Source organism: Pantherophis guttatus, chromosome 2 (genome assembly GCF_059756535.1).
Source record: "Pantherophis guttatus breed Tessera chromosome 2, ASM5975653v1, whole genome shotgun sequence".
NCBI lineage: Eukaryota > Metazoa > Chordata > Lepidosauria > Squamata > Colubridae > Pantherophis > Pantherophis guttatus.
In genome coordinates, this window is record NC_142064.1 from 262,221,892 (window position 1) to 262,246,791 (window position 24,900).

The window sequence follows — 24,900 nt, forward strand, 5'->3', positions numbered from 1 at the left end:
TTTGCAGTGGGACTGCGCTTGCTATGCTCATATGCGTGCACCTCTGCACATACGCAGAAACTTCCTGATGACATCCGGGTTGGTGGGTGGAGCCTCCCCACAGTTTTACTACCGGTTCTTGCAAACCGGTCCGAACTGGGGGCAACACCATTGATTCACACCCTTAGTATATTTAAAGGTTTACATTATGTCCCCACCCCTTTCCCTCCTGTCCCCCAGGATGAACATATTCAGTTCCTCCAAACTTTCCTGATATGTTTTGTCCCTCATACCTTTCACCAGGGGTGGGTTCTACTTACCTTTACCACCGATTCGCAATGGGATTGTGCGCGCGTGCGTGCTCGCTTTGCTCGCGCACATACCTAGCTTCTGCGCATGCGCAGATCGCTGATGATGACATCTGGGGTGGTGGGCGGGGCCTCCCGCCGGTTTTACTACCGGTTCTTGCAAACCGGTCCAAACTGGGGGCAACCTACCACTCCCTTCCACCATGTTTGTGGCCCAGAACTGGACTCCCTCAGTCTTCTCAATATCTTGTTAAATGAGGTCTCCAGAACTGGATGCTTGAGGTCTGACTAAAGCCGTATATAGCAGGAGTATGACCTAATTTTTCTTGCTGGTAATCCCTCTAGTCTAGTGATGCATTTCAGATATGACATCTCAAATGCATTTGCTATCTGTCTTGTTTGCTTGCAAGCAGGTAACAGTAACAGAGTTGGAAGGAACGTTGGAGGTCATCCAGTCCAACCCCCTGCTTACGCAGGAGACCTGTACTAGGGATTCAAACTACCGAATTGCCAACCTTTCTGATCGACAGGCTCAGTGTCTTAGCCACTGAGCCACCTAGTCAGGTCGACATCCTGGTTTGCAGACTGGGAGATGGTGTAGTTATTACTGTGAAAACAGAGGTGAAAATTCCCACCTAAGGTGAAAACATCCACCTGAGGAATCTTGTCTACAAATGAAATCACCAGGAACTGAATTCAGTTTGGGGGAAGTTTTAACTTTACTTCATGCCTGTAGGCTTTTGCACAATTATAATAATCGGTAACAACATTCCATTCTTTAGAGACATTCTTAGTGGAAGGTGAGCTGAATTGCAAAACACTTCGGTGGAATCAGAAAAAATGGGGTAGAAGGTTTGATGAAACCTAGCTTGAGATCCTTTTCCATCCCACGCCTGCTTTTTCCAACCTCCATATATGTTGGACTTCTAGAATTCTCAGCAGCCTAAATTGCCAGGTTATTCCATCCTTCCCTGCAAAGAGACCAACTCTGAAGACAGCTGTAAGAAGACAACCTAGTAAGTCTCAATGAGTTTGAAGAGACTTCCTCTTGAGTCAATGGCTGTATGTCTTTTCCATTCTCCTTCTTGATATATGGGCTGAAATCCTGCTGCTAGGACTACTGGCCTGAATTAGAGTTGAAATCCAACACATCTGGAAGATATTCTGGGGAAGATCTACCAAGGTGGGATGAGCTACTCTATATGCTTCAGATTTTGTAAGATGACATTAGGAATCCAAGTCATGTTGCATCACACATGGGACAGCAGAAACATCTGGAGCTTTTTGAGGTCACTGCTGGAATTTCTTCATTTCTCCACATTGCCCTTTGATATTTCACCAATCCAAGCCACTGCCCTGCATATGTCACTGGGGAAAGCTATGTCCTTGGCCAGAGTTCCCTTCCAGCTCCTATTCATTGCTGACCCACAGTGTCCTCACGCAGGGGGTGAGGATTCACTCCACCATCTGCCCCATGGCCTCTTCCGATGGGGTAGCATCCTTAAAAGGTCCCTCGTTCTCTGGAACGGGAGTTAGCTGGGAAGGCTTGGTTGGATACGGCCATCTGTGCAATTTGGATGAAGGCTGTGGGCGGGGCCTGTGTGGTGAAAGCTGGCCGGTCCCAGGAGGAAGGCAGGATCTGTCCAGGAGGGAGAGGATATCGTGGTGTAGACGCTCAAGTGCCACGTCTTTGGGGAGGTGACCCGTATGGTTCCGGAGGTTCTGCTTGGCACCATGTTGCAGAAGTAGACCTGCCACTTGATAGCTTCCCTCCCGGGCAGCCAGGAACAGAGGGGTTTGGGCCTGCAGACAGTGAAATGGGACAAAGAAGAATTAGGGGTGACATGATAGCAGTTTTCCAGTATTTGAGGGGCAGCCACAAAGAAGAGGGGGAAGGCAACTTTCTTTATATTCTAGTGCTTGGGGGAATCCGTTTGGCATCTTCACGTGTTGGTAGCCTTCTAGAGAAGGATCCACCAAAAGAAATCAAATGCACATTACCTGATTATCTAGAACGTCCTTGTCAGCTCCATTTCTGAGCAGAATGAGGGCAGCCCGGACATTGTTGACTGCTGCAGCCCAATGGAGAGCACTCTTCCCTGTGAGACAGGAGATATCCAGGCATGAAGGAAAGATTTTGAGTCTAGGATGGTGGGTGGGAAACTTGATTCACCCAAAGGTGCTTTTTTCAAAAGGCAACTGGACTTTCTGTTTTTTTTCTTTGAAGATGTTTCTCATCCAAGAAACTTCTTCAGCTCTTCAGAAAGTCCAGTTCCCTCTTGAAAAAGCACCTTTGGGACAACCATGACCTGGATGATTGAGAATCTTCATAAACATTGGACTTGATTCAATAAGGGCCTTCTCTGTGGGGGCACCCACTATCTGGAACGAGCTCCCCCCGGAGATACGGAGGATCCCGGATCTGCGCACTTTCCGCCGTGCTCTTAAGACCCTCCTATTCCAGCAAGCCGGCCTGGCTTAATTTTCTCCCCTTTCTTTTAAATTTTTAAATTGAAATTTTAATTTGTTTTAAATTATTGGGATTTTTACTTGTCTTGGGCTAAATTATTTAATTCGGTTTAAATTATGTTTCTAACTTTTGTATTTATGTATTTTATTTTGTGCCTGTTCACCGCCCTGAGTCCTTCGGGAGTAGGGCGGTATATAAATTTAATAAAACAAAACAATAAAACAAACAAACAATAATGGTGGGCAAACCATCTCTGAATTTTTCCTTCCACTGCTTTATGGAATTTTGAGAAAGATTAGAATCCTGCCCTGGATTCTAATGTATAATAAGTAGATAATGGGAAATGGTGCCCCCCCTCCCCCCCAGACTGACCTTTCTCAATCTGCTGTCCAGAGGTGGGCTGCTGCTGGTTTGGACCGATTCACCCGAACCAGTTGTTCCGATTCTGTGCTGGTTGGAGAACTGGCAAATCGGACCACTGGCTGGCCCCACCCGTTTTTCGGCCCTTTTTCAGGCCGTTTTTCCGGCCAAAATTGGGCCAAAAATCAGCCTGAAAACGGCCCAAAAAAACAGCCTGAAAATGGCCTTCAAAAAGATCTGAAAACGGCCTGAAAACGGCTCCAATAAAGGCCTGAAATTGGCCTGAAAAACAGTCTGAAAACAACCCAAAAATGCCCCAAAACAGACTGTTTTGCAGGCTGTTTCAGGCCAATTTTTGGGCCGATTTTGGCCGGAAAACTGGCCTGAAACCAGCCTGGATTTTGGCTGTTTTTCGGGCCATTTTTCAGGCAGTTTTCAGGCCATTCAAGGTGAGTTTGACATCAATAGCCCCCTCCTTTCTCTGTTACTTCTTCCATATTTATTTCCCTTTCTTTGTCAGAAATGGACAGATCTCAAAATTGTAGTCCTTTGGTCTTTTCTACCACAGTTCCCTGGAAGAGTTGTCATTACCACTACCTCCGCTTATAACTCAGCCAGCATCTTGGAGCCGTGAACCTCACCTCTCTTATCTATGGCATGGATGTCCGCGTGGTTGGCCACCAGCTCTTCCACCATATTTTCGACCCCAAGCCGTGTGGCAAGAATGAGAGGGGTGGTGCCATCGTCTGCCGAAGCATCCAGTTCTGTCTGTCTCTGCCGGAGAAGGATCTGATGGAGGCCATTTCACCATTAGGAGATGCAAGTGCAAAGAGCAAAATACAATATTTGAGGGATGCCTTTTTATTGCTAAACTGCCTTGCCCCATAAGGAGCTAATCTCTCAGTGAAATTTTCAGCAAATTATTCACTTTGGCATTTATTCTACATGGGAAATCAATTTACAGGAAGTCCTTGACTTACGACCACAATTGGGGGGGGCAGACTTTCCATTGCTAAGTCAGACGGTTGTTAAGTGAATCATACCCAATTTTGCGACCATTTTGCCATGCTTGTTAAAGCGAATCATTGCAGTTGTTAAGTGAATCATGGAGCCATTAAGCAAATCCAGCTTCTCCCATTGACTTTGTATATTATTGGTTCGATTCGATTTCGATTTATATGCCGCCCTTTTCCGGAGACTCAGGGCGGCTCTAGGGTCTATACGGCGGTATAGAGTCTTCTGCTTGAGCAGGGGGTTGGACTAGAAGATCTCCAAGGTCCCTTCCAACTCTGTTATTCTGTTACTGTCAGAAGCTGGCATGTTGCAACTGTCATAAATATGTGCCAGTTACCAAGCCCTTGAATTTTGATCAGGTGATGATGGAGAAGCTGTTGTAAATATGAGGACTGGTCATAAGTCATTGGAACTTCAGAACCAGGTCATAAGTACCTTTTGGGGGTATTTATAATCTGGTTCCCCCCCCCTTTTGGGGGTTCCAATGCAATTTCAATCAGTCGTTAAGTGACTGATTGTTAAATCAAAGACTACCTGTATATATAACAACAGAATCTGGAAAGCCTGACCAAATGTCTTTCTGTTCCATATTATATTAATCCACGGGTGGGCTTCAAAAATTTAACAAGGGGTTCTCTGCCTGGTTGCTGACATGGCCATGATGGGCGTGGCCTTGTCGGCCTCCTGCACCATGGTGGCAGGAAGGCGTTTTTGCCCTCCCCGGGCTCTGGATGCTTTCCTCAAGCCTCCAGGAGAGTGAAAATGGCCTCCCCAGGCTCCAGAGGCCCTCTGGAGGCCGAACTTCCAGTAGGCCTGTTTTTTGCCCTCCCCAAGCCTCCGCACGCCCCCTGCACTTACCTGCATCCAAAACAGGCCGGTGGGGACTCCTGGGAGGGGTGGGGTGGGAGGGGCCAGCCAGGAGTGGGATTTGGGGGGTTCTCCGAACTGCACTGAATCTTAGCTAGAGGTTCTCCCGAACCCGCAGCAGCCCACCCCTGTATTGATCCTATTTTCTCTTTTTCTGACCTGGAATACCCCCAAAGCATCGGCTGCTATCGCACTATGCAAGGGGGTCCGTCCCCACTGGTCCCGGGCATTAACATCGGCTCCAACTGTCAGGAGTCTGCGGGCAGCATCTGCACGAGAGTATCGAGCTGCTAAGTGAAGAGGGGTCTCTCCGAAGTTCTCCATTTGCTTGTCTGTCCAAGAACTCTCCACCTTCAACCCAGAAGAACAAGCCAAGGACATTGGTGGAGTCAGGCCACAAACTGGAAGTATAAAGAGCATACATGAAGCATACATGAAATAGGATTGACTATTTTAGCTCAGTTTGCCATCTTTAGCCAACTTTGAATGATTTTGGACAGAGAGCATTCTGATTCTGATTTCTCAATAGCAGTAACTGTGAGAGGGATCTTGGAGTCCTAGTAGACAATTGCTTAATATGAGCCAGCAGTGTGCAACAGCTGCCAAAAAAGCCAATGCATAAACAGAGGGATAGAATCAAGATCACGTGAAGTGTTAATACCACTTCATAATGCCTTGGTAAGGCCACACTTGGAATACTGCATTCAGTTTTGGTCACCGTGATGTAAAAAAATGTGGAGACTCTAGAAAGAGTGCAAAGAAGAGCAACAAATATGATTAGGGGACTGGAGGCTAAAACATAGGAAGAACGGTTGCAGGAACTGGGTATGTCTAATTTAATGAACAGAAGGACTAGGGGAGACATGAGAGCAGTGTTCCAATATCTCAGGGGTTTCCACAAAGAAGAGGGAGTCAAGCTATTCTCCAAAGCACCTGAGAGCAGGACAAAAAGCAATGGGTGGAAACTAATCAAGGAGAGAAGCAACCTAGAACTAAGAAGAAATTTCCTGACAGTGATAACAATTAGCCAGTGGAACGACTTGCCTCCAGAAGTTGTGAATGCTCCAACACTGGAAGTTTTAAAAAAGAGATTGGAAAACCATTTGTCTGAAATGGTATAGGGTTTCCTGCCTGAGCAGGGGGTTGGACTGGAAGACCTCCCAAATCCTTTCAAATTCTGTTATTCTATTCTATTGAACTGATCTGATCTGATCTCAATCCTTTGAAGTAGACCAGATCAGGAACTTGATCCTATTGTTAGGGTATAATAACAAATATCTGAGTTTCCCTCTGCTACTTTATATATTATTCTTACTCTTTCTATAATAATAATAATAATAATAATAATAATAATAATAATAATAATAATAATAATAATAATAATAACAACAACAACAACAACAACAACAACAACAACAACAACAACAACAACAACAACTTTTACTCACCAAACATGAAACTTAATCAACTGAACACTCAAAAACGCATCACAAATACCACTGACTGGTGCTAGTGGTTGATACGGGTTACCAGCGTCCTATCAGTATCAGGTATTGATAATAATGATAATAATAATGATGATGATAATAATAATAATAATAATAATAAAAATAAAATAAAAATTATTTATTATAATAATATTTTATTTTATTACTTATTTTATTAATAATTATTAATTAATTAATAATATAATTATTTATAATAATAAATAATAATAATTGTTGTTGTTATTTCTCATACCTTCCCTTGCCCAAGACTTGTCTCTTACAGGTAGTCCTCCACTTATGACCACATTTGAGCCCCAAATTTTCATTGCTAAATGAAATGTTTTTTAAGTGAATTTCACCCCATTTTACGACCTTTCTTTTCACAGCTATTAAGCAAATCAGTGCCTTCATTAAGGTAGTAAACAAAGTTATTTAAGCGAATCCAGCTTCCCCATTGACTTTGCTTGTCAGAAATTTGCAAAAGGTATTCATGTGACCTCAGGATGCTGTGACCGTGTCATAAATATGAGTCAGTTGCCAAGTGTCTAAATTTTGATCACGTGACCATGGGATGCTGCAACGGTCATAAGTATGAAAAATGGTCATAAGTCACTTTATTCAGTGCTGCCGTAACTTCTTGGTTTTGCTCTTAAAATTTTTCTTTTTAAAGCAAAATTATTAATACAAACCTTTAATTATTTTTATCTTTATCCTTATGATCCTCTTTTAGATTTGCCCATTTTTCAGGTTTGCTCTTTATTTTTTCCAACAAAATATGGTCACTGTAGAAATAGCGGAAAGCAGGATCCCGACAAGCAAAATCAATGGGGAGAAGCCAGATTCGTTTAACGGCTGCTTGATTCACTTAAACAACAGCAGTGATTTGTTTAACAACACCACCAGGCAAAACATGTCGTAAAATTGGACATGACTCATTTAGCAAACACCTTGCTTAGCAATAGCAATATTCTGTGGTAGTAAATCAAGGACTACCTGTATCCTTAACAAGGTATTTCCATGTAAAGCTCAGCCAAAATCCCTTAATTACAAACCACAATAGTTTGTTTCACACGTGGCTCTAAGTCAAATTCTAATCATATTATTACTTAGTCTAGGGAGTGAACAAAATCATTTGCTAGTCTGGCTGTTTGAAGTATACATGCTTAGCAATTTGTTATTGAAAACTATCCAACGCAGCACCTGCCAATTTCCTGAGCTTTGCCAGCAGCAACAAAAACAACAAAATGCAGTCTGAGATCCACCCATCCTAAACACACACAAAGAAACAAATGCAATGCCCCTAGGCAAGTACAATATGATCTGATCTCATCTAATTGAACTAAGTGATCCTGTTTTATAGACCTTACCAGGGGTGAAATGCTCCCGGTTCGGACTGGATTGTCCAATCCGGTAGCGATGGCAGCGGGTGGTTCGGAGAACAGGTAGCAAAAATCCCTGCGGGGCCCCCCCCCACCATGCCCAGCTGAGCCGCACGATAATCAGAGGCTTTTTTTTTTTAACTTTTAAAATCATTTTTTCTACAACTACTTCTGCCGAAAAATGCTTTTAAAAATAAAAAAAAAAGCCTCTGATGATCGTGCGGCTCAGCTGGGATGTCAGAGGCTTTTCAAAGCATTTTTTTCTGCACCCTCTTCTGGGGAAGAGGTGATTAAAAAAATGCTTTGAAAAGGCTCTGCCGATCAGGCAACACAGCTGGGATCCTCAGAGCCTTTTCAAAGCATTTTTTAAACCACCTCTTCCCCGGAAGAGGGTGCAGAAAAAAATGCTTTAAAAGTCTCTCTGACGATCCCAGCTGACTTGCCTGATCGTCAGAGAGACTTTTCAAAGCATTTTTTTAAACCATCAGGCAACTCAGCTGGGATCATCAGAGAGACTTTTGAAGCATTTTTTTCTGCACCCTCTTCAGCGGAAGAGGTGGTTAAAAAAATGCTTTGAAAAGGCTCTGACGATCCCAGCTGTGTTGCCTGATCGGCAGAGGCTTTTCAAAGCATTTTTTTGCATTTGCAGAAAAAAATGCTTTGAAAAGTTAAAAAAAAAAAAGTTGGCCACACCCACCCAGTCAGTCACATTACCCCCCCACCACCACCACCAAGCCACGCCCACAGAACCGGTAGTAACAAATTTTATATTTCATTCCTGGACCTTACCCCTGTTCGGTACACTGTGTTGTAAATACAAAGAAAATAATTGAAATGTAAGCACGATTTGGGTTTTTGGAAGGGGAAGCAAATCGACGTTCTTCCCTGGCCACTGAACAGGACAATGAAAATCATAGCTGGCTTGTTACCACACCATCAGCAAAAGCTGCCACAATATTTGGCATACTACATATTCACTCAAGTTACACAATTCTTCCTTTGGTTCCTGAATTCCCTGGGTTTGCCCAATAGGTTGGATGTATCACAAAGGGGTTAGAGCACTGTCAATCAATCAATCAATCAATCAATCAATCAATCAATCAATCAGGATAGAGCTGGAAGGGACCTTGAAGGTGTTCTGGTCCAACCTTCTGTTCAAGCAAGAGGCCCTATGCCAGTGATGGCTAACCTTTTTGGCATGTGATGGCACAGCAGACCTGGTAGGCTCGTTTTTCTCCCTCCCCAGGCTCCAGAGCCTTTCTAGGAGCCTGGGGAGGGCGAAAATGGCCTTCCCCACCCTCCCTAGAGGCCAGAAATGGCCTGTTTGCCGACTTCCAGTGGGCCCAGAAGGCCCGAAAATCAACTGGCTGGTGCACACATGTGTGCCAGAGCTGAGCTTGCGTGCCCACCGATATAGCTCCGCATGCCACCTGTGGCACGCATGCCATAAGGTCGCCATCACGGCCCTATGCCATTTTAGACTGGTGGCTGTCCAGTCTTTTCTTTAAAACCTTCAGTGATGAAGTACCTACAAGTTCTGGAGGCAAACTATTCCACTGGTTAATTGTCCTCACTGTTAGGAAGTTTCTCCTTCATTCCAGGTTGCTTCTCTCCTTGACAATGTCTCAACCTTGACAATTTTGAGATGTGTGGACTTCAACTCCCAGAATTCTCCAGCCAGAAAGTTCCTTGGTTGGGATATTGGTTACTTCTTGGATTGTTTTTTTCCCCAAGTTTTTTTTATTTTTTATTTTTTGCAAACATATTATATCAAATCAATGCGTAAACAGCATGGCCCCTGGGTGTCATATATTCTAATACAAATAAAACTAGTAGAATTAATCTACTTAATTTAAGGTAAATTAAGGACCCAGTTTGTGGGGGCAATAAACTGACTTTGTAAAAATATACAAAAGTATATTTGTATTTGAAGGCTATTGCTTAACGCATTGTAAGCCGCCCTGAGTCTCCGGAGAAGGGCGGCATATAAATCAAATTTTTTAAAAAAAATCATAGTTATTACATTCAGTCAACTTATATATTTCTAATATTGATACACATTTATATTAAGTTGCAATCTGTCGTCGTTCAATTATTCCATGTGTTCTCTTGTTATTACTTTTATTTCATTATATAAAAGTGTATACACTAATATTCCCCCTTCTCTTATTTCTATCACTTATTCTAACTTTTAATCATGTCGCCCTTTATTAAAATACTTTTTCTTTCTATCCTACCTAACTTCTAGTCATGTCACCTACCTATAAAAAAAAAAAGAAAGAGAGAGAAAAGGAGAAGCAAATCAGAACAACAACAAAAAAGAGAAATCGTCCATCCATCGTCTTTTGCTCGCTTCAATACTTTAATTACCATGCTTTTTTTTTTACTTGCCTCCCATATTCCTCTCTTGGACCTCTATCTCTGTCTGCATCTGCTTCTTGGCTGTTCAGTCTAGGTATTTCTCCCACCTCTACCCTCTTCCACTGCCTAGTTTCCAAAATTTCTGCCCAGGCTCCTGTCTCCCTTTTCTTGGATTGTTGAACTGGCAAACAAGCCAACAGCAAGCAGCCCAATCAAAGAACCTCCAACACCACTCTCACCAACACTGACAGAGCAAGACATTAGAATATAAACTGAGAGCAAACCCCACTCCTTACTAGCACTGATGATGTAACCTAGTTTGGGAATGAAACGTCTCCAAGAAAACAACCAAGCTCAGAGAGCACCAAGGACCCCTCATGTCAATCCTGAGCTACAAATATTCTCCGTTATTAGTTAGCTTTCTTCTTTTACCTGGCTCTTGATTTCTGGCTGCTTTTGGCCTGGTATCCTTCCCCAGGTTTGGGACCGCGACATTCCCCAACATCTGTGTCTTCGGTTTCGGAAGGCCTTGATCTGAGATCGGGACGGAATCAAGATCCTCCTGCACAGAAGAGATGATCGTAAAGAGAACCCAAAAAAAGACATCTGTAGAATGGACATTTCCCACAACCTCTTCATCCAGCATAAATACCTGTATATCTTTGGGGTTCAAAGTCCCATCGAAATGGGGGTTGGAGAAGATGTCATGATCTTCTGCAAATTCAGTACTGAGTTTTGTTGGCCTGTGTTTGTAAGGAGAGCAAAAGAAATCGAGAAGAACGATTGTTATTTTTTAAACAGAGTTGGAAGGGACCTTATAGGTCATCTAGTCCAACCCCCCACTCAAGCAGGAGACCCTACACCATTTCTGACAAATGGCAGTCCAATCTTTTCTTGAAAGTCTCAAGTGATGAAGCTCCCAAAACTTCTGAAGGCAAAGCTGTTCCATTGGTTCATTATTTTCACTGTCAGAAAGTTCCTCCTTATTTCCAGGTTTCCTTATTTCCAGGTTGAATCTTTCCTTGATCAGTTTCCATCCGTTATTCCTTGTCTGGCCTTCAGGTGCTTTGAAAAATAGTGTGACCCCCTCCTCTCTGTGGCAGCCCCTCAAATATTGGAACACTGCTATCATGTCTCCCCGGTCCTTCTCTTCACTAGACCAGCCATGCCCAGTTCCTGTAACCGTTCTTCATATGTTTTCATCTCTAGTCCCTTAATCACCCTGGTTGCTCTCCTCTGCACTTTTTCAAGAGTCTCAACATCTTTTTTATAGTGTGTTGACAAAAACTGGATTTTTAAGGCCAGCATGGTTCTCAGATAGCAGAGCAGTTGCCTTGAGCAACAGAAGCTGATAGGTGACACCCCCCCAAAGCAGAAAAAAGTTCTTCACATTCTGTGATTTCCATGGACCCCTTAAATTTGCTTGCGGTCTGCAGATGTAATGTGGAATGTTGGAAGAAAAATTCTAATATTTCAGCCAGCTTTTATCCATGGAATGGGAACAGTACCATTTTCTCAACTTTGGCCACTTTTTAAGACATGTGGACTTCAACTCAGCATACTGGCTGGGGAATTCTGGGAGTTGAAGTCCACATGTCTTAAAGTAGCCACGTTGAGAAACATTGGATTAGAAGATTTGAAGCCACCTTAATTTAGGCCAAATCAGTTTGTTCATCCAAATCAGTACTCTCTTTGGCTGGCATCAGCTTCAAAGAGTAGAAATCCTTTCCGTGACAGTTACTGGAGACTTTTCAAGTGGAAGCTGCTCACATCTGAGTCTGGGAAACTTTTAGAGCATTCTTGATGACTCTTCTACTTTTCTTCCATCATCAAAACAGTAGAAATACAAACTTGTAAACAAAGCCTGCTTGAGAGATTTCATCAGCCCCCGGGTTTAAAAAAAAAAATGTTTGAAATGAGGTTTCTATTTCCTTCCTCCTAGGAAAAAAAAATCACCTCCTTCTTTAAATACCAGAAATATTAAGTCATTAGTTGTAGTTTTATTTTTGCCACTATTATATAAACGGTTTGGGTTCTGCCTTCCCCAGAGAAATGTTTTCCTGATGATATTGACCAGGCTTACTATAAGACTTAATAGTCCAACCATGTGGATGACTGTGATTTGGGAGTTAAACTGCAAATTTGGCTAATTTTAAATGGAAAAAAAGTTTACTTCCAATGTTTCTACTCAGCTGGGTAGCCTCCTAAATGGAAATTAGGAAGGCTACCCAGCTGAGTAGAAACATTTGGAAGTAAATGTATTTATATTTGATCTGGGGGAAAAAAATGGTTATTGCTTGAATGGAAGACCAAAAAGAAATTGCAGATCTGTGGCAATTTTTTAAAATAATCCACAGGGGGCAATATAGATTTAGGCTTAGAACTTGCAATAACTTTATTGTCACTTCGAATGTACACTAATCGGCATACATTAAAAAGAAATTTTGTTGCATATGGCTCTCAAAGGGTCTCCACTTCTAATATACACTACATAAACATGACTAAATAAATAAATAAAAATATGCATATACCCACATATATTATATGACATGGAGAAACAACACAGTCAGATTAGGATGTCTATATGTACATGGCGAGAAAAACGAATCCTGCGAGGTTATCAGATGGATGGCATAGGGAACAAAGTTGTTACAGAATCTGGTAGTCCTGCTATAGATATTTCGAAACAGAGGTAGGTTTCAGCAGATTCTGATCAGTTCTGGAGAACCAGTAGCGTAAATTTTGAGTAGTTCGGAGAACTGGTAAATACCACCTCTGACTGGCCCCACCCGCATTTATTCTCTGCCTCCAGAGTCCCAGCTGATCGGGAGGAAATAGGGATTTTGCAGTAACCTTCCCCTGGAGTGGGGAGGGAATGGAGATTTTACAGTATCCTTCTCCTGCCACGCCCACCAAGTCACATCCACCAAGCCATGCCACGCCCACTAAGCCACACTCACAGAACTGGTAGTAAAAAAATTTGAATCCCACCACTGCTTTGACACGTAAAGTGGGTGTGTGGGGTCTCTAACAATGCTTTGAGCTCCAAGCACATTGGGCTTATAAGCAGTATCTTGAATGACAGGAAGAGAGCTTCTTATAATCTTCTCGGCTGTCCTCACAATAGAGCTACATTTCTAGGTAAGGCCAAACAGGAAACATACCAGATCAGCTAATTTTTACTTTATTGCAAAAGCGGCCTTAATAGAACCTTTCAAGTCTGAAAATACGATTCTCCCGCCGTTCCCTTTATAGCCTGAGAAGCTAGGAAGAGTCTCTTCTGAGACTCGTTTTACCAACTATCCATCTGCAGGCTATGATGTATCTCATTGGATTGTTCCCTAGGCTAGGGGTGTCCAACCTTGGCAACTTTTAAGACTTGTGATCCAAAAGTTTTAAAGTTGCCAAATTTGGAGATCTCTCCCTAGGCAGCACCACAGTCATGGTGGCACAGTGGTTAGAATGCAGTACTGCAGGCTACTTCTGCTGACCTCCGGCTACATGCAATTTTGCAGTTCGAATCTCACCAGGCTCAAGGTTGAGTGAGCCTTCCATCCTTCCAAGGTCGGTAAAATGAGGAGCTAGACTGTTGGGGGGCAAGATGCTGACTCTGTAAACTGCTTAGAGAGGGCTGTAAACAGTGGTGAAATCCATTTTTTTTTACTACCAGTTCTGTGGGTGTGGTGTGGCTTGGTGGGCATGGCAGGGGAAGGATATTGCAAAATCTCCCTTCCCTTCCCACTCTGGGGTCAGCCAGAGGTGGTATTTGCCAATTCTCCAAACTACTCAAAATTTCCGCTACCAGTTCTGCAGAACCTGTCAGAACCTGCTGGATTTCACCCCTGGCTGTAAAGCACTGTGAAGTGGTATATAGGTTTAAGTGCTATTGCTATTGCTATTTGATCCGTTGTTCCAAGGCCATTCCCACATACCTTTACAGCCATTACCTTATGACTTTCAAGAAGACATGGACATACCCTGTTTCCCTGAAAATAAGACATCCCCTGATAATAAGCCCAATTGGGCTTTTGAGCGCAAGCGCTAAAATTAGCCTCCCCCAGAAAATAAGCCTGCCCCAAAAATAAGACATCCCCGAAAATATTTAAATGCAGAGCTGGAAATCAGGTAAGACGGCAAGAAGAGCCCCATCTTGCTCCATGTGCCTCAAAATAATAAGACCACCCCCAAAATCAGGCCAAGCGCTTATTTCGGGGTTCAAAAAAATATAAGACAGGGTCTTATTTTCAGGGAAACACGGTAATCCTAAACTCACCCTGACTTGGAGGGAAACTTTAATTATCTGCATGGATCTCAGGTTATGACCACTCATTCAGCAACTGCTAAAACTTGTGATGGTGCTGAACAAGGGGTCCTCAGATTCAGGCACTTGTTCTCTAGCTCGCAATTACAATATTGCAGTGAGCCGTGGTCATGTTATTACAATTTCCAACATTCTCTGCTGGCTTCCAACAAGCTAAGTCAATGGGGAAACCGACGGGAAATCGGAAGTCCCAGTCACATTATATCCTTGCTTAACAACCTTAACAACAACAGCAACTGGGACAGCCAGAATTTCTGTTGCTAATCGACGCAGTCATGAGATGTCATGCTTTATGACTGCGTAACTTAACAATGGCAATTCTGGTCCCAATTGCTGTCGTAATTTAATGACTACCTATGCTCCATTGAAAGCAAAGCCCCCAATCCACTTTTCAATACTCACTTCAGTCTAATCGCATCTTCACCCACCGGATCCCTCCGACAGCGACGCTTCTTGCCTTGGCGGGGTGCAAATCCTGGCGGGAGCCAAAGAGATCCGTGCTCCCGATGCTGAGGTCGACGGATTCTCCACACCCCGATAAAGATCACCAGAGCTAGTACGAGTGCCCCAACACCCACACAATAAACGAGGGGCCCAGAAAAATGGGAAGAGGAGGGCTCGGGATCTGGTCAAAGGAAAAGGAAGATTGTCAAATGTCCGTCTCATTCTCTTCCCTGTTGCCTCCATTTTTGAACCCATCTACATCAAGGGTCCCCAATCCCCAGTCCTTGCCCAGTACTGGTCCGTGTCATGCCAGCAACCAGGCCATGCAAATGAGCAAAGCCCCATCCATGGGATGCAGGCAACAAATGAAACCAAGCCCACTCCAGTCCACGGAAAAACTCTCTCCACGGAACTGGTCCCTGGTGCCCCAAAGATTGGAGGTTGCTGATCTACACTACAGACCAGGAGTGAGATCCAGCAGGTTCTGACAGGTTCTGGAGAACCAGTAGCAGAAATTTTGAGTAGTTCAGAGAACCGGCAATTACCACCTCTGGCTGGCCCCAGAGTGGGGTGGGAATGGAGGTTTTGCAATATCCTTCCCCCAGAAGTGGGGAGGGAATGTGGATTTTGCAATATCCTTCCCCTGGAGTTGGGTGGGAATGGAGATTTTGCAGTATCCTTCCCCTGCCACGCCCACCAAGCCACACCCACAGAACCGGTAGTAAAAAAAAATTGGATTTCACCACTGCTACAGACCTTAGATCAGTTTCAGACTAGTTCAATGACCAAAGCTTCTCCTTCTAAAGCCAAGAATTTGGGTTTGATGGACATGCTGAGAATTCCCTGTTAAATAACCTCGCTGAATTTCCATACACAATAAGCCGCATGTACAGATAGCCCTCAGCTTACAACTGTAATAGAACTTCCCTGTTATGGTTGTAAGACATTAAGGTTGTAAAGTGGGTCGGCCAAAATGGTGGGCAGCAGTTTTGTCTAGTGCTTAAGGCACCAGGCTAGAAAGGCAGAAGACCGTGAGTTCAAGTCCACTGCAGCATCGCAATTGTAACATGATCAAAATTCAGATAGCAGTAGCAATAGCGCTTAGACTTATATACCGCTTCACAGTGCTTTCCAGCCGTCTCTAAGTGGTTTACAAAGACAGCCTATTGCCCCCAACAATCTGGGTCTTCATTTTACCCACCTCGGAAGGATGGAAGGCTGAGTCAACCTTGATGCTTGGCAAGTGACTCATATTTATGACGGTTGCAATGTCCAGGGGTCATGTGATCCCTTTTGGTGACCTTTTGACAAGCAAAGTCAATGGGGAAACCAGATTTGCTTAACAACGATGTTATTAATTTAACAACTGCAGTGATTCACTTAACAACTGCGGCAAGAAGGGTCTGTCAAGTTTCAAGGTCGTCTCAAATAAATTGCACTTCAACCTGCATTTACTCTAGTGCTGACAGGGTCGTAAAATGGGGAGAAATTCACTGAGCAACAAATTTGGGGCTCAATTGTGGTCGTTAAGTTGAGGACTACCTGTATACAAGGGTGTGAGAGGAGTGTGCAGGAGGCACTGTGTGTGTTAGGGAGGATGTCACACCTTCTCTCTCTCTCTCTCTCTCTCTCTCTTTCTCTCTCTTATGTTCACACATACCGTTTTCTACAGTTTCAAACCAGGCTGCTACTATTCGGTGAGGGATCAGAGATGACAAAATCCCTTTGGCCATCAAGGAACCCAAAAGATTCAGGGCGGATTTGGCAGAAGTGGGGCACTGCCCTTGGCACGAGCTCCCCTCCACCACCAGGAAGACGGTATATCTACAGTAAAGAAGAAACAAAGGTGACCGATAAGCACAGTTACTATATTTTCCTGGAATTACTTCCTCCATTTATCACCCAAATGTTTGTCCTTCCAACAGTTGGAGCAGCCAGAGCTGTGGGGTTTTTCACCCCCATTTAGAGAAGATTTCTGTAGGCTGATATGCAATGCTATCTCCCCACAGAGATGAAGTTTCATAATATTTTACAGAACTTGAAAAACCCTACAAAGACTTATCTACTTATAAAGAGCATTGTTCTTTATAAATTATTGAGAATAATGAAATCCTGAAATGAATATTGACATGAATTTTATGATAATTACATCTAGCATCCGATTGGCAAGTGAGCATCTTTACTTGTAGGCCACTGTGCCATTCGAATGCAATCATGAATGACCAGTACAAAAAGAATTATGATTTTTGACATCATTTGATTGACCATCCATTTGAGTGTCTATGGAGATGCTCAGTCATCCACGTCATGGTTGTCCCAAAGGTGCTTTTTTAAAGAGGCAACTGGACTTTCTGGTTTTTCTTTGAAGACCTTTCACTTCTCATCCAAGAAGCTTCTTCAGCTCTAACTGATGGGATGGTGGGGAATGGAAGGATTTATACTCCTTGATGACAGCTGGTCACTTGCATTCTTTTAGCGAGTCATTGTGGAGACCTGGACAACTCCAGGTGGCCTCTCTAAAAGGATGCAAATGACCAGCTGTCTACAAGGAGTATTCGTCCTTCCATTCCCCACCATCCAGTCAGAGCTGAAGAAGTTTCTTGGATGAGAAGTGAAAGGTCTTCAAAGAAAAAACCGAAAGTCCAGTTGCCTCTTGAAAAAAGCACCTTTCGGATATTCGTGTGAGTATTTCATGATCTTCTGCATTGTAACAAGGCTGAAATTATACAAACCTGGTTTTGATCTGCTTTGAACTAGTTCAGTGTTTCTCAACTCAGGAACTTTAAGATGTGTGGCTGACACTTTCTTTTGCAAGATGCCAGCATCATATGGACAAGAAACAAAGGATGGAAACCAATCAAGGAGAGAAGCAACCTGGAATTAAGGAGAAACCTCCTAACAGTGAGGACAATTATCCAGTGGAACAGCTTGCCTTCAGAAGTTGTGGGTGCTTCATCACTGGAGGTTTCTAAGAAGAGACTGGACAACCACTTGTCTGAAATGGTATAAGGCAGTGTTTCTCAACCTTGGTAGCTTGAAGATGGGTGGACTTCAACTCCCAGGATTCCCCAGCCAGCCCTGCTGGCTGGGGGATCCTGGGAGTTGAAGTCCACCCATCTTCAAGCTTCCAAGGTTGAGAAACACTGGTATAAAGTCCCCTGCTTAAGCAGTGGGTTGGACTAGAAGACCTTCAAGGTTCCTTCCAGCTCTATTCTGATTGATTGATTGATGGATGGATGGATTGATTGATAATTTTTCAGCAACAGGTAGATCTCACTTAGCAACTTCTTCATTTAATGACCATTCAATTACAAGGGTGACCAAAAAAACCCAATAACTTTGCAATCAGTTCTTGCATTTACAGCCTATGCAGTTCTGTAAAGCCAAGAAATGATGTAAGCACAGTTGGTGGTTTCACTTAGCAACCGCTTCACCTAATGACTGAATTGCAGCTCTTAATTGCTGTCACTAAAGGAGGACTGTAATTTTTTTTTTCTTTAAGTAGCAGGCATACGGAGGGAGTTTAGGATGAAGATATCAGTGAGAAATAAGAGAACCCCTTCTTACCCGACGGTCTCCGCCAAATCTTTTGTCCGAATCCCTGTCCAGTTGCTCCGGCTCCCCAGCTCTTCCTTCCCTGTGTAAGGGTAAATCCGCTCCCGGTGCTGACGGTCCCGTTGAATTCGTAGCTCTGCCCGCGTGGCGACGACCAGGGAACGCAGGAGCTCCGGCACGCTCTCCCGGGATAGCAGAACCACCAGCGCCAACGTGGACTCTACCGGTGGAACAGAAGAGGCGCAGTCCCCACCATCCCAGCCACAGGATGCCGAGTGGCAGCCTCTGTCGCAGTGTCCGTCCGAGAAGCAGTCCCGACAATATCGCGCATAGGAAGGGCTGAGGAGAAGTGGTCCTTAATGGGGAGCGCACTGCACGAAGGCAGACATACTCCCATTCCATTCCCTCCTCTACAAGAGCCGCGGTGGCGCAGTGGTTAGAATGCAGTACTGCAGGCTACTTCTGCTAACTGCCGGCTGCCTGCAATTTGGCAGTTCGAATCTCACTGGCTCAAGGTTGACTCGACTTTCCATCCTTCCGAGGTGGGTAAAATGAGGACCCAGATTGTTAGGGGCAAGAGGCTGACTCTGTAAACTGCTTAGAGAGGGCTGTAAAAGCACTCTGAAGCAGTATATAAGTCTAAGTACTATTGCTATTGCTGCCACTTCTGTGGGAAGGTAATAGTATTCCATGTGCCTTTGGCATATAACCATGCTGGCCACATAACAATGGAAAAAGTCTTTGGACAATGCTGTCTCCCTCAGCCAAGGAACAGAAATGAGCTTTGGGCCCTAGAGTCGGACACAACCGGACAGGGAAACCTTTAACTTTATCTTTACACAGCACCAGTGGTAGGTGTGCAGTTGTTTCCTGCTGTCAAAACTGACTTGCTTTCATCGTTGCCTGCATCAACTTCCAGCTCGCAGTTTGCCAAACAGAAACGGGAGGGGACGGGTTGGTAAATTCATAGGGTGAGGGGGGAGGCTAAGGAACGCATGAAAGCCTTCTGCTGCCCGGAGAGGAGATACCCACCAAGGCCAAGTTTTTGGAGCTACCACCACAGATTGTCTTCCCAAAACAAAAGTACTGAGTGTGATTGGTGGACAACGAACCGTGGGTGGCCCAGGGGGTGAAGAGGGATTTTTACCTATGTAGGAAAACCTCAGAGCTGACTTAGCTTCTGCTGTGCCTAAATGGATCTTTCAATAAAGTTTTACTCTTGATAATTCCTAAGTGCCAGGAGTTACTTTTTTGGGGAAGGTGCCAAATGGGATGATTGACACTATGTCGGGGGGGGAGGAGAATCCTTTCTTGGCTGCACCACCCACCCACCTCCCCCCCGCCCCGATTCATGGTACCATCTGGGGATAACTCACTTGCACTCCTTCTGTGGGACGCAGTCAAATCCATCATACAGGCACTCTTCATTGTTACAAGGGGGCTGGCAGTGACCATCTCGGAAAACCCGCTGGCACAGGTCTTGTTTCGGGCAGTTCTCCCAAGGATTGAGCAACCCCAGTGCACAGTCTCCCCCATCCCAGCTGGTCTCTGGAGAGCTGCAGATCCGGTCACAGTGAGCATCTCTTGCCAACGATGGGCACCTGGAGAGCGTGGTGGCATTGGCAGCAGGGCAGGAGGCTGAGGAACATGGAGGCTGGTGGCAGTCTGGCCCAGAGAAGCCTTCCTTGCAGAGACATCGAGGTCCAGATGGGCGGGCGATGCAGATCCCTCCATTGTGGCAGTAGGAGGATCCACAAGGTGGGGCAGGCAGATCACAAGTCGATCCATCATAACCCTGGGGTGGAGGAGATCCTTTCTCAGTCTTGTTGGATTATTTTCATACAAATCACTGGCTATAGGATGGCACCTCAGAATTTTTCCCACTTACCATATTTTTCAGACTATAAGACGCACAGTTTTTAAGATGCACCAAGATTTCAAAGAGGTAAGTAAGGGAAAAAAGTTTTTGCCCTCTGTCAGGTTTCGATGTCATCTCAAATAAATTGCACTCCCAAACAATTAATCTTTGCTGAAATATTCCATTTATTGAGTACGACAGATCTGGCCCCGACTTCGTCGTAGCCGATACTAACCTTCTGACCCCCAAACTCTTCCCTTTTCGTTCCCCAATTCTCATCTTCTCATTGGCCATCTTCCAAGTCAGTCTCCCCAGCTTCTGACCTCACCCCACAGGAATGTTCCCCCCACCATCCCATCTCCTAGGGGATATTATCTACAGAGAAATAAGTAGGTGAAAAGTCAAGCCTCGTCTTTTTATGGCAGCATCAGAATGCTGACACCCTCCCTGGCCCTCAGAAGCACTCTGCAGGCCTCCCAAACCCTCTGTGCACCCCATTTTTCACAAAAAAGGCTGTTTTTTTGCGTTTTTGCCCTCCCCCAGCCCCAGGAGCAAAAAACGAGGCACATAGAGGATTTGGGAGGCCTGCAGAGTGCTCCTGGGGGCTGGGGGAGGGCAAAAGCGCCCCCATTTTGCAAAAAATGGGCCTTTTTTGCGAAAAACGGGATGCATAAAAAGTTTGGGAGGCTTGCAGAGTGCTCCTGAGGGCTGGGGGAGGGCAAAATGACCCCATTTCTGATAAAATCAGGCAAAAAACGGGTCTGTTTTTCACAAAAATGGAACGAGTGGGGCGGGGCTTTGGTGTATAAGATGCGCCAACATTTCTACCCTCTTTTAGGGGGGAAAACGTGCGTCTTATACAGTATAGCTCTCGGGCGGCTGCAGAAACCACCTTATGCTAGATCAGATCCTTGGCCTATTCAACCAAAGAACATCCCATCTTCTTACCAGATATTTACTCAACATTCCCTAAGCTTAGACCTCTGTCTGGGTGATGAAATTTCCAAATGAAATTTAATGTAGAGAAAAGCAAGGACTTACACTTAGGCAAGAAAACCCAAAAGTACAGGTCCAGACTAGGTGAAACCTGGCTCAATAGTAGTAACTACAAGATGGATCTTGGAGTCCTAGTGGACAACTCTCTAACTATGAGCTAGTAGTGTGCAGCAGCGGCCAAAAAAGCCAAACAGAGGAATAGAATCAAGATCATGCGAAATATTAGTACCACTTTATAAAGCCTTAAAGACCACACTTAGAATACTGCATCCAGTTTGGGTCACTCCAATACAAAAAGGATGTTGAAATTTTGGAAAGAGTTCAGAGAAGAGCTACAAAGATGACTAGGGGCCTAGAAGCTATAACATATGAAGAATGATTGCAGGAACTGGGGATACCTAGTCTAGTGAAAAGAAGGACCAGGGTGAGATAATAGCAGTCTTCCAATACTTGAAGGGCTGCCACAAGGAAGAGGTGGTCAACTTATTTACCAAAGCACCTGAAATCAGAACAAGAAACAATGGATGGAAGCTAATCAAGGAGAGAAGGAACCTAGAACTAAGGAGAAAATTCCTAATGGTGAGAATAATCAATGAGTGGAACAAATTGCCTTTGGAAATTGCGGATACCCCGTCACTGAAGGCTTTTAAGAAGAGACTGGACAGTCGTTTGTCAGAAATTGTATAGGACTCTTGCGTGAGCAGGGGGTTGGACTAGATGACCTCTAAGGCCCATTCCAACTCTGTTACTGTTACTGATGAGCAGTTGCCATCATTCCCAGTCAGTAGAGACGTGGGACCATGTGACTAGGAAAGTAGGGAACTGGAGTCCAAAATATTTAGGAGGCATCTGGTATCGCTTTTCTTGGGAAAATGGTCCTTCCCAGTTCGGTGTATCCAATGGCCACCAACCTTGTCTTTTCAAGAGCTTTTTATTTCACCTCCCTCCTTCTATGGTTTCGCTTGTTAATCTCCATCTGGTCCTCAGTGTTGATTAACAAGAGTCAACCATCCAGGAAAAGTTTTATTAGCAAACAGAATTAGCCACTATTTATATCCATCTGGACAAGGAAGGGACCTGGGCTGTTTGAGCAAAAGGATGCTATAAACTATGTAATGAACTACTCATTGGGTCCACACAACATGCTTATCCTTAAACCCAGATCATTCAAACACCATAACTGGGTCCGTGTCCACATTATGCCCAAAGAAATATTGTAAATTTGTTTTGTATTCTTGTCTTATGTGATTTTGGAATTTTAAAAGACGTCGTTGATTTATTTCGCAGTGATTGACTGGGCCTCTTGAAAGCTTGACGGGTGAAAAGTTACTAACTTTTGTATTAAACTTTAACTATCCCACCATCTAATTTAACATGTTGGACTAGATCTTCTAGTCCAACATCCTGCTCAAGCAGGAAACCCTACCTATTTTCAAACAGAGTAGAGTAGAGTAGAGTAGAGTAGAGTAGAGTAGAGTAGAGTAGAGTAGAATAGAATAGAATAGAATAGAATAGAATAGAATAGAATAGAATAGAATAGAATAGAATAGAATAGAATAGAATAGAATAACAGAGTTGGAAGGGACCTTGGAGGTCTTCTAGTCCAATCCTCTGCTCAGGCAGGAAACCCTATAGCATTTCAGACAAATGGCTGTCCAATCTCTTCTTTAAAAGGAGCCCTGGTGGTGCAGCAGACTAAAGCACTGTTATTAACATCAGCTGCCTGCAATTACTGCAAGTTCAAATCTCACCAGGCTCAAGGTTGACTCAGCCTTCCATCCTTTCTAAGGTAGGTAAAATGAGGACCCAGATTGTGGGGGCAATAAGCTGACTTTGTATAAAAACTTTGTATAAAAAATATACAAAAGTATGAAGGCAATGCTTAACACATTGTAAGCTGCCCTGAGTCTCCGGAGAAGGGCGGCATATAAATCAAATTAAAAAAAAAAAAGCTTCCAGTGTTTGGAAAATTCACAACTTCTGGAGGCAAGTTGTGAATTGGTTAATTCTAACTATCAGGAAATTTCTCCTCAGTTCTAGGTTGCTTCTCTCCTTGATTAGTTTCCATCCATGGCTTCTTGTCCTGCCTTCAGGTGCTTTGGAGAATAGCTCGATTCCCTCTTCCTAGTGGCAACTCCTGAGATATCGGAACATGGCTGTCATGTCACCCCTAGTCCTTCTTTTCATTAAATTTAATGAATTTTAGGCAAATGGCTTTCCAAACTCTTATTGAAAATCTCCAGTGTTGGAGCACCCATAACTTCTGGAGGCAAGTCGTTCCACTGATTAATTGTTCTCACTATCAGGAAATTTCTCCTCAGTTCTAGCTTAGTTCTTTCCTTCATAGGTTTCCACCCATTGCTTCTTGTCCTGCCTTCAGGTGCTTTGGAGAATAGCTTGACCGCTTCTTCTTTGTGGCAGCCCCTCAAATATTAGAAGACTTCTGCTCTTCAATTCTACTTTTTTTTTTAATTGACCCATTCATACCTGTGGACAATGGCAGGTGAATTCAATAGGATTCTTGGGCAGCACGCTACAGCTTCCACCATTAAGGCAAGGATTTGATTGGCAACTGTCAATCACTGACTCACACAGAAGTCCTGGAGGGAAGAACAAACACAGTTTGTTTAATTTTTACTTCTGTTGGTTTCTTCTTTGCAATCTACCAGTGTTGTCCCTTCCTTTTTTCTAAACTTCTGGCAATTTGATGTTAGCAGTTTCTGCTACAAGGTCAATTTCTGATGATTTGTACGTAGTTCTCCACTTACGACCACAATGGAACCCAAATTTTGGTTGCTAAGCAAGATAGCTATGAGGTGAGTTTTGCCTCGGTTTAGAACCTTTCTGCCACAGTTGTGAAGTGAACTCCTGCAGTTCTTAAACTAGTAATAGACAGAGTTGTAAAGTGAATCTGGCTTCCCCACTGACTTTGCTTATCCAAAAGTCGCAAAAGGGGATCACATGACCCCGGGACACTGCAACCGTCATAAATATGAGTCAGTTGCAAAAGAGTCCAAACTGCTACAGCAGTTGTTAAGTGTGAAAAATGGTTGTAAGCAGGGGTGAAATCCAGCAGGTTTTGCAGGTTCTGGAGAACTGGTAGTAGAAATTTTGAGTAGTTCAGAGAACTGGCAAATGCCACCTCTGGCTGAGGACCCAGATTGTTGGGGGCAGTATGCTGACTCTGTAAACTGCTTAGAGAGGGCTATAAAGCCCTGTGAAGCGGTATATAAGTGCTATTGCTATAGTGCTATTACCTTACCTGAATATCCAGGGTTGCAGAGACAGTGAAAACCATGTTCATCAGATTGGCAGCTCTGGGACCCAGGCTGGCGGCAAGGCTGGGAGAAGCAGGCATCCACAACCCCCTGACACCTTTCTCCCACATATCCAGTGGGGCAGATGCACAAAAACCCCTCAGGCTGAGTCACGCAGGTCCCGCCATAGTAGCAGGGAGGGCTGGCTAGAGAGCAGGGATCCAGGTGACAATTGGGTCCTGGA

General features: G+C 44.1%; 1 protein-coding gene across 1 annotated transcript in view; it reads right to left on the minus strand.

The window, feature by feature from the left end:
- Window positions 1-982: 982 nt before the first annotated feature.
- The window catches only part of NOTCH4 (notch receptor 4), a 58,781-nt gene continuing 34,863 nt past the window's right edge, over window positions 983-24,900 (minus strand). The window contains exons 15-26 of the mRNA XM_060693350.2: window positions 24,662-24,895; window positions 23,887-23,999; window positions 19,922-20,340; window positions 18,558-18,884; window positions 16,651-16,814; window positions 14,949-15,171; window positions 10,878-10,968; window positions 10,658-10,787; window positions 5,158-5,399; window positions 3,759-3,906; window positions 2,289-2,386; window positions 983-2,090 (exon numbers count right to left, since the gene is read on the minus strand). Of these exons, the coding sequence (XP_060549333.2) occupies window positions 1,743-2,090; window positions 2,289-2,386; window positions 3,759-3,906; window positions 5,158-5,399; window positions 10,658-10,787; window positions 10,878-10,968; window positions 14,949-15,171; window positions 16,651-16,814; window positions 18,558-18,884; window positions 19,922-20,340; window positions 23,887-23,999; window positions 24,662-24,895 (2,537 nt within the window). The 3' untranslated portion in view covers window positions 983-1,742. The remainder of the gene's footprint in view (window positions 2,091-2,288; window positions 2,387-3,758; window positions 3,907-5,157; window positions 5,400-10,657; window positions 10,788-10,877; window positions 10,969-14,948; window positions 15,172-16,650; window positions 16,815-18,557; window positions 18,885-19,921; window positions 20,341-23,886; window positions 24,000-24,661; window positions 24,896-24,900) is intronic.